This window comes from Anopheles moucheti, chromosome 3 (assembly GCF_943734755.1).
Source record: "Anopheles moucheti chromosome 3, idAnoMoucSN_F20_07, whole genome shotgun sequence".
NCBI classification, from domain to species: domain Eukaryota; kingdom Metazoa; phylum Arthropoda; class Insecta; order Diptera; family Culicidae; genus Anopheles; species Anopheles moucheti.
This window is the reverse complement of record NC_069141.1, coordinates 26,229,771-26,239,772: the sequence shown is the minus strand read 5'-3', so window position 1 is coordinate 26,239,772 and position 10,002 is coordinate 26,229,771. Positions and strand designations below refer to the sequence as shown.

The 10,002-nt window shown below is 39.4% G+C and overlaps 2 protein-coding genes across 4 annotated transcripts in view; one reads left to right on the top strand and one right to left on the bottom strand.

Moving 5' to 3' along the window:
• Window positions 1–1,299: 1,299 nt before the first annotated feature.
• LOC128302267 (elongin-C-like) lies at window positions 1,300–2,528 on the top strand. Its single transcript, XM_053039050.1, has 3 exons — window positions 1,300–1,458; window positions 1,711–1,947; window positions 2,286–2,528. Exons 2-3 carry the CDS (start codon window positions 1,742–1,744, stop codon window positions 2,425–2,427), a joined length of 348 nt encoding a protein of 115 aa, XP_052895010.1. The 5' UTR covers window positions 1,300–1,458; window positions 1,711–1,741; the 3' UTR covers window positions 2,428–2,528.
• Window positions 2,529–4,945: 2,417 nt separating this feature from the next.
• The window catches only part of LOC128305246 (PRL-1 phosphatase), a 31,728-nt gene continuing 26,671 nt past the window's right edge, over window positions 4,946–10,002 (bottom strand). For 2 of the 3 annotated variants that reach the window (XM_053042612.1, XM_053042613.1), the window contains 3 exons: window positions 9,808–9,974; window positions 9,573–9,716; window positions 4,946–9,480 (listed from right to left, as the gene is read on the bottom strand). In XM_053042612.1, coding sequence (XP_052898572.1) covers window positions 9,369–9,480; window positions 9,573–9,716; window positions 9,808–9,974 — 423 coding nt within the window. In that variant the 3' untranslated portion in view covers window positions 4,946–9,368. The remainder of the gene's footprint in view (window positions 9,481–9,572; window positions 9,717–9,807; window positions 9,975–10,002) is intronic. The other variant, XM_053042614.1, reaches the window with a different exon arrangement.

Below are 10,002 nucleotides of genomic sequence, written 5' to 3'. Positions count from 1 at the left end.
AACTGAATTGATGTGTTTTTGTTTCCCCAAGGGAAGAAGAAAACGTTTACAAAGTTCCGTATCTGTTATTCTTGCCCAAAGTTCGATTTTTCGTAGCAGCAGTTCCACATCAGTCACATTCCACACGTTTTAATGCAAACTTTCAATCTGCAATCTCTTTTCACCAGTTAGTTGCAAATGCAGCTGACCGGAAAGCGAAAATCACTCGAGGAATTCGCAATAAACTTTCAACACATGTCAAATGCTTCGAAAGTTTCTTTTTCGTTCGCATAATTACAATTGGTAGTTGCGGGTGGTGAACAGAAAAAAACCAAGCACATGTCAGCATTGAAAGACAATTGAACACTTGGAAGGAAAGTTTCGTTTCAGGGTTGGCCGGTGGAAATCGCTTTTCTAACGCCGCTTTTTTTTGTTTCCTTTGATGCAATTTTTGTTTCCCTCTTTTTTTTTGCTTACTTCTCTCTCGACCTTTTTACACCACAAATGGAGAAGCAACGCTTTGTAGTAAGTTTAGGTGGTTGTTTGTTTGTTTTTTTTTACTTCTCGTCTTTTGTCCATTCACCAGCAAGTACGAAATGACAGCGTCGTTGGTGCGTGCCTTTGCGCTGGGTTTTGGCTAAGAAGAGACGAACACGAAAATTAATTAAAAACTCCTCACTTCTCGGTATAACAATTGCGATGTTTGATAGCGTCCGATTTGTCGCGCTTGATGATATGCGTTTTTTTGCATTTCCATTTGCTTCCATCTCGATTGTTACGTTCGTAGATAGGGGTAAATATTATCGCTGATGGAGTTCTTCATGACTAAAAAAAATTTACCGTTAGTTTATTTTCATTAGTCATTGAATAAGATGGTAAAATTATCGAAGTAAATTTTAATAAACACGTCAGAAACATAAAATATACTAATTACTAATTGCTTGTGTTGTTATTGTATATAGAATTTACTCATTTGCTTCGAAAGCACATGCAGAAAGCTCTGAAAGCTCATTGTACATCACCTTGTATGCTACCTTGATTGCGCTTCACGCCTTGCATAGTTTAAGGGTCCTGCAGTTTTGGGTTTCAACTTTTGCCAGTGTCCTTACAAAATGTAAGAACATGCACGCATCAACACGGAAATACTTTTTGAATGAAGTTTAAAAAGGAATTCACGAATTGAACAATTATTAAAAAACAACAACAAACAGTTCCCACTGTGCGTTCGACCTTCACGAACTGTCAGATGATCCTACGTCAAACGACAACAACATAACTGACAGCACTATCGCCCTCTCGCTCGCACCTTCAACCAAACGATCCAATGTTGATTCCGGTTCACTTTTTACTGTACGTGCATTTACCTGTGATTGCGATTACAAAGAGTGCTTTTGAACAAACTCACGTAAAGGTATCGGACTGTTGATTACGATACGCATTTCTGTGTTCCCGTCTAGTGAATTTCGCAGAATTTGGAAGGTTTGTACGGTGGACAAGTAAAGCATATCGGAAGCAATCGCGTTGTGATCCTTGTGGGTCAGACACTAGTGCCCGAAGAATCTGAATAGTCATCATTTGGCTGCCTATGTCCTTGGCTTTGTATTGTCTAGTAGAATCTTTACCCAGCAGTTTTTCTACTAAAACAACAGTCGGCTTATACTTGCGCCATAAAATACAATGCACAAAAAGCATCAATTTTCTAACTTCATTCAATCTTCTACTGTTATCTAGCCCACACCACAGCCCACAACACCACAACAACATGGAGGAACGTACCGGAACGGAAAGGATTTATGGTGGGTGCGAGGGGCCGGATGCAATGTACGTGAAGCTCATCTCATCAGATGGACACGAATTTATAGTAAAGCGCGAACACGCACTGACCTCCGGTACAATTAAAGCCATGCTGTCCGGTCCGGGACAGTTCGCCGAAAATGAGGCCAATGAAGTAAACTTCAGAGAAATACCGTAAGTTATTATTAAATTGTATTAGTACGTACTTAACACGTTCAGCGCCGCATCACCCTAATTCTGATAATATTCAATGGAAATCGCCTTGAACGTTTCTAACACGGCCCTAAACGTGCTTAAACGGATTACTTAAACTTACCATTTCCGTCCCTTACGTCGATCCCAGCTGATAACGTGTTTTCGGAATGATTTCAGTTACAACCTTTGTACCTTGATAGAATAGCTAGAATAATCCCCTCGAAGAAATACTTTGTAACTGAAACTCAAAGTCAATGTGACCGATAAGTCATTGTTAACGATGCAAAACATTACATCTGTATTTATTTAACTTCCAGCTCGCACGTCCTGGAAAAGGTCTGCATGTACTTCACCTACAAGGTACGATACACGAACAGCTCGACGGAAATACCGGAGTTCCCAATTGCGCCGGAAATTGCATTGGAATTACTGATGGCCGCTAACTTTCTCGACTGCTAGGAACTAGTGTTATGGTTTAGGTTTGGTTTTTTTTATTGTTTTCTTGTATAAGCTGGAACATCGGAAGGAGTGAATAAATATGTACTGATAACATTCACAAGCATGCTTCTTTGCTGTAATACTAAACTAAGACACCTCAGTACGATAAATAAGGAAAATCCAGACTTTCATCCTTCGCCTCCAAGTGTTCCAATATGTGGGGATGTGCTCTTGATCGGTGTATCATTTGTCGGGCTCAGCTGAAGAGCTAAGCTCTGACAACTGACTGACTTACTCGCAGGTTGTTGAACTCCTCATCGTACCTCAAGTACCGTCCAGTTCCAGCGGCAGATCAAACGGTAGGCGGTCGCCTAGGACCTCGCCGTGTTGGGGGCCCCAAACAATTTGTCCCGATTGTGCGATTTTTGGAAATTTAGCAGCAGAGTTAATTTATAGCACAAAATCTAATTAAAAAGGAAACTATTTGATCCAAAATGTCCTTCGATTTTATATATCCTTGGTTATATAAAACATTTGTTTCTATTTGACTAGCTATATCGCCCCGGTTACACGGCTACGCAAGAGAAGTATGAAGTATGAGAAGTAGAACATGTCAATATAGTCCCTAAAAACCCTGCAATAATAGCCAACGTATTAGAAACTCTTCTATCACGCGCAATGATAACACGTGCGAGCGGATCAGCAATATGCATACTGGAGGGGAATAGATGTCAGCTCCTGTTTTGGATGCTCTCTTGGTGTAGGAAATCTGAAAACAGCCGGTTTTGTATGGAATTTCGTATCAGCCGACGGTACGCATGATTATCTCAGTTCTGCATACACACGCAACACAAAACCACGTATCGTATCGCTCGAATGGTGAGAGCGAGATCGGCTGCCGATGCTAAATGCGAGCACCGTGTGATAAGACTCTCGCGTGATAAGCCAGGTATGCGAATGAGGGAGGGGATTCTTCATCTTGAAGAGAGCGATGGTGTGCGATGCAGGGTTCGCGTCGTATGTATTGACGAGTCCAGCTCGGTGTTGCTTTGTTCGGGAAAAGCTATATGCGTTGACAAGTTCGGTAGAGCTATCGAATGACCGTCAAATGTTGTTGCTGGCAACGATAACTTGCCAATGATTATATTATATTATATTATATGAGATATAAAGGACAATTATATGAAATACCAAACGAGCCAAACTACGTCACGCTGAACATGTCAATATAGTCCCCAAAAACCCTGTAATAATGGCCAACGTATGAGAAACTCTTCTATCACCGGCAATGTTAACACGCGTGAGCGGTTCAGCTATATGCACGCTGGAGGGGAATTGATGTCAGCTCCTGTTTTGGATGCTCTCTTGGTGTAGGAAATCTGAAAAAAGCCCGTTTTGTATGGAATTTCGCACCGGCCGACGACGACGGCATTTTTTTATGAAATTTCGGAGACGCATTTTTTTCATCGACTGGTGGAGATTCAAACGCATGCGCAAGAAACGAAAATAATGTGCGTGGAACGATCGACATGGTGCGGATAAAGTTGATAGAACAGAATGTTCAAAAATAACCACGTTTATTAAATAATACACACCCATTATACTTACGTATTGTTTTATCAATAAAAATACTTTCGGATGGTGCTTGTTGCGAAACGAAAATCGCAAATTTAAGAGTCGAAAGACAATAATTAATTTGCATTGCTGTTAGCATTTTCAGTTGTTTGTTTGTTCGTTTTTTTTATTACTTTTATTTTTTATTGTTTTTTGAGCAAGATGAAGAACCTGCCCGCAATGATGGTCCAAGGACAATCCGTACGAAAGATGTTTTGTGGATCGATCGATCGACGCGCGACAGGAACCGACTCTTGCACCGGGACTATCATAGAAAAATTGGACAAATATGGTTGCAGATCATTTCAAGATTTTTCAATTTCCCCCCCCCTCCCCTCCTTCATCGTTTTTAAAATTAGAGGCCCCAACTATAATTCCGCCCTGGGCCTCCAATGGGATTGATCCTCCACTGATCATGCGGTTGTAATTAGCTGCCGATAAATCGATTAATGAATGCTGATAATTTCTGTGGTTCTATTCGTGTGGTTTTATTTAATTTTTAAGAATATTTACTGTTTTGAAAATTGAAAAAAATGGTCTGAAAAATCGTGAAAAAGAAGATTTGTTATTTTTTGTCGTGCCGATAAAGGAGAAGGAGTTTGAGTACACTGCATTCTTCTCTTGCGTAGCCGTGTAACCAGGCCGATATAGCTAGTCAAATAGAAACAAATCTTTTATATAACCAAGGATATTTTCGATCAATTTTTTCCCTTTTTAATTAAATTTTGTGCTATAAATTAACTCACCTGTTAAATGGTCAAACGTGTCATCATGCACAACTGGCGGCAATAACGAAACAAAAAAGTCCCCATATTCATTGATATAAATCATTCCATAAAATTACAATATCTATTCAGTATAATATTGTTTGTTTGTTTTTTTGTCTGTAGCAAGTTTCTTTACCATGTTCTGCTTTTGTCAAGTGTTTTGTTTTTTTTTTTTGAGTATGGTCTAATGTGTTTTCGGTTAAATTTTCTTTTTATTCCTTGTTTTTTGCCACTTTCTCTCTCTCTTTTGCTCACAGTTAAGATTTTCTGGTTTGCAGTAACTTCTGTTTTGCTTCTTTTTTATGTTGACTATTGTCAATTTTGTTTAAGTTTATGATGTTTTACAGCATGACACGCTCACATCTGTTTTTCCTTTTTGTTTTTTTTTCATGGAACGTTCGTTCGTTTTAAATTTTAATTTCCCATTTCCCATCCTCCCGCCATAAAAAAAGAGTAATAAAGCACTTTTCTCGGCGAAAAACAGGGCGACGCGGTGCTAGACATACAATACAACCACGTTTCGGTGCCGATTTTCCTCGTGCTCTAAAAGGGGTATAGAAGAGATATGGCCTTCATATGCACAATTACTGTGTGTTACACCTGTTCCTGCCCCGTGTGTGCAATTGTGTTCGTGTACGTGTTAGTTGCGAACGATGCTAATAATGATCGTTAATCTGGCCGCTTTTTAATCAATCCAACATTGCTCGATAGGTTTTCGTTTCGACGCCCTGCCCGTCGTCATGTGGCCACAAACATAGCCCGTGTCTTGCTACTACTGCCCACTACTACACATGGTTGCATCGATGCACACTTACAAAAACACACACACACAAACAAATTACATATATCCAAGTACCGCAACAGTTAAAGTGATCATTATTAGTAGCCGCTAGCGCCCTTTTTGCTTCGACCGTGTCCACACACATACACAGCGTTCAACGTAAGCTTCCTCCGCCGCACAGGCTCTTCTAAAAGGTAGTGTGAATAATATATCTGATTTGCATGTCCTTCTGCCACGAAATCATGGTTCCCTCCATCGACTATTCTTCCACTGTGCTTTGTGTGTCTATAATTTTATCGGTTGCGGTTGATTGAGTTGGCTCTCGAACTTTTCCAGCTCTTGGGTTTTTCTTCTGTTGTCCTCGTTTGTTTTTGTATTTACTGGTGTATAAAATATGAATACGATCTTCTCACCATTCCACGCGCGGACCAATCCTTCAGCTGGAACCACGTAAGTAATTTTATATATAGTATTTATTTGCGTTTCTGGCATTACTTAGTGCTTGTTTTGTATAGTTTCGTGGTTTAATATTAGCTTGTTTCTGTATAGAAGTCGTCATATAGACTACGACGCTTTATCAATACATATAAGTAGATGCTTTTCTTTACGCCATGTTTTCTACTAGGTTCGATTCCCTTCATCTCATTTTGCTAATAGAGTTTTTTTGTGTTATTTTATGCTGTATATTAGCGGTGCTGTCTATCTTCTCATCAATCCCACACCAATTTTCAATGCTCGTCATTGGAAACTAAACTTCAAAGTAGGTGAAACAACACAGAAAGAGCTAGAAATTATACTTTTTTTTAGCTTTTACTCCATTCGATGATTGTGAAAATTTATATCCTGCTTTTATTGGTGGCTTTTTGTAACAAGCGCGTTTACGTGCCCAAGCAGAGATCCCATCATTCCTTTCTCGTAGGTGGTGGTAATTACCCGAAAATTTAATAGCTTGTAACTTAAATACCATTTCGTTGATCGCTAAAAAAATAATGTGTAGTCATATCCGGGTAGTTCATTCGTATCGAAGATCGCTCCCTCTCCTGTTTAATTCCCCCTTTTCTCACTCATGTTAGTAGTCGTTCTCTTTTGTTTTATAGTATCACAGAAAAAAGTGGCCACATACACGCGTTCACCCATGGTATGACAGTGTAGAGTATAGCAATAAACGAGGACATTTATGAAAGCGAATAAGACGGTGACCATTCTGCATTTTCGCTACGAAACGAAGCCCGCCCAAAACGGCGAGGGCGAGGAGCACAACATAAATTAAGTATACAATACATACTATGGAAATTGCAGCATTATCAATTGTTCGTTCCGCTTGGGCACGCGAAACGCTCTTTTTGTCGTAACAAATAAGTATCATCTGTTTTGGAGCCTGTTGTTGAATGATTAACATCGCAAAATGTTAATTTTTTTTGTAAGTTCACAATTTGCATAAAGTATTAGTACAGCGATCATCGAAGGAAGCTACTTTTTTTAACATAAATTCGGGAAAAGATCTCTCGATCGCGATCGAAGAAGCTTAAGAATCACGGATGTTCATCACAGGCGTTTTAGGAAGGGTGAAAGTGACATAAAATAGCTGCAGGAATATGGCAGCAATGGGATTTCGGTCTGTTGGTTTAAGTTTATGTTTTGGCGGTGGCAACGTACGGATCTTCGTTCAGACACTAATGTAAAAAATAATTCAATTTCTTTAGTTTGCATATATGGTGGCTATACAACAAATAAATTATTGATAGCATAGCGGTTGATATGGGTCTTCTACAATGTTAACTAACTAAAACTCTGGTGGAATGGTTGACATAAGCAGCATAAAAACAAGGGTTCGCAGTGTACCCTTAGGCCACCATTGAATGCGGATAATGTGTCGAAAGGAACTGTCTAGCCTTCAAATAATAGCTATTGCTTCCAAACGAAGGATCCTTCACCGGAAAAAGCTTACGTAGTTTACGTGGGAAAAACACAAAAATTGAACTAATATTCTAATAGGTAGCAGCCGAGTGTCCTCGAAGACCATATGTCGATTTACCTTAACTAAACAAAATGGGATCATATCGCTACGATCACAGCGTTGCAGAGTTCTTTGCGCGTGGTACAGTGGATGGTTGTATTTGCCACTGCACAGGTTACGGTGTGGTACGTCAATTTTTAAGACTACTGCAAATAAAACAAATCATGTAAACTGTACCTCCGGTTAATCTACAGCCATATTGCACGATCCATGTCAGATATTCTAAACGTACGAGTAACGGAATAACATTACTGTTAAATTTGCTATTGTTCGTAAACGTCTGCTGGTCTGTCGCAGCACGTACATGTAAGGATGTTTGATTTGGTGTAATGTAAAACTATAAAAATAAGCATTAGGCAGTCGCCAGAACCATGCGGAAACCGTCCAACAAATAAAAAAAAAATGTTTATGCCATATCTATTGTGTAACGCCTGTGACGAACGCGATGTTTTAGGATACAATTATTAGGCCCTGGCACGTCTCCTTGTCTTCAATGCCTGTCATTGCGCTATTGTTTTTTTTTTGGTTTGAACGACCATATACAAGCATTTTAGCTGGGATTTGTACAGTGTTATTGATTGCAGTACAGTTTGACTCAGTGTTCATAAATACAAAACAAGAATAAGATAAACGCATTCGAACGCAACTGTTCCTATACGATACGATAAGCCCTTTGTGTTAGCTAGTGTTACACGACAACTATAAAGCAGGTTGTTCCCCACAAGCTTGATAAATCAGCTTGTCCTCTCGTGCAACGACTAACCTAATGAACTAAAAGTTCATCTCATTACAGTGTGGACAACTATCAAACCGTAGAGAAGTGTCCTGTTCGGACAATGTCGTATCTCTCTTCTTGAAACGTGTTCTAAAAGAACGTACGGTAGAAAGAACGTCTGTTCCACTATACTGCATTCGCTATCTCTTTCCACTCTTCCGATTATTTAATTTATTACAATATATTAATAATGATCTACGGTCACACTGGGGCGTCATCGGATACGTTCATAATATGTCTCTGTCTAAGAATGTGTAATGTGGCATGAGTTGTCGAAGTTGTATAGCAAAATAAGGATAATATACTGCTAGTAAAGCTCAGCTTGCGCTTGAATTATTAGCCTTTTTAAAACCTAAAATGCCTTCTGTAGCAGCTCATTTCTTTGCTAGGTTTGTGGGTCTCATGCTCAGTGGATCCGATTAACCATCAGGCTGTTTTCCGTTTGCCCTGTTTACAATGCATCGTTTGAGATCGTGGAACTGAAAGGAAGAATTGAGTTTTGAACTGCTACTACATAAATAAACGATGAAAACTTCAATTGAAACTAATCTCGACGATCAGATTGACCATCCTACTTCAATAATTGGATTTAATTTAAGAATCATAATAAACGTACAGTTACCAGCACTTCATTGACAGATTGTAAATAATATTTTCGATTTCCTCTTTATCCTAGTTAAATTATCTTCTTTACTTTCTCTGTTGTTGGGTTTACTTTTGATGCAATTTCTTGTCTCATAGAATTTATCATTCTTCTCTCCTTCCACTGGCAGTTCCGAAGGTAAACATTAGATCCAATCTCCTCACTCGACCCAAAACCTGCATTAGTATGAATTGCGAACAAAAAGCCTACGTCTATTTTTTAGGATCTGCATCTTTTGTTTTCAACATTTACATATGTCCCTTTTCTTTTTTCGCTTACTTCCATCATCGTTTCACCATATTGTTTTATCTCTGGATGTCACTTGCTTAAAATGAACACTTTAACTGGTGGGAATTTTGATAGTTTTATTGCACGCAGCACGAGTTCTTGTGGCCATTTTTGTGCTTTAACCGTGATTTGGGCCTATACTTTTCTAGGTATGATAGTTGTTTGGCATTAATAGCACCTCTTCGTTTACTGTAAGGATAAAAGGGAAGAAAGGAGAGAGAGAATAACAAATTAGGAAGGGAATTTTAAAAAGCACAATCACCACCGTGTTATATACTTACTCTCTAATCAATTCTACAGCTGCCTCGTACTTAAGTCCTAGTTCAATCAAAGCAAGGGCCACAAGCACTGGTGCACGGCCTAGACCTGCTACACAGTGTACCGCCACACACGCTTCCGGATCCTCCTGAAATCTGTACAGAAAGCTACGATTTATTGGAGGAATCGCTTATTGCGGTTAGCCGATTTGTTACCAACAAATCGCCCCGCCATTGGATCGAACGATAATTCACTTACTTTTGCTTCAAAATCTCGAACCATTCCACTACGATGTCGTTCGGCGGGAAAGTACCATCCTCGAACGCTAAATCGCGCACGATGATACCATGGTTTGCCAGCTCTTCGATTTTATAGCTCGGCTCGCACACGCGCACCACAATCGAGACGTTATTTTTTTTCAGCTCCTGTAGACGAGATAAGAATAAGCGATCG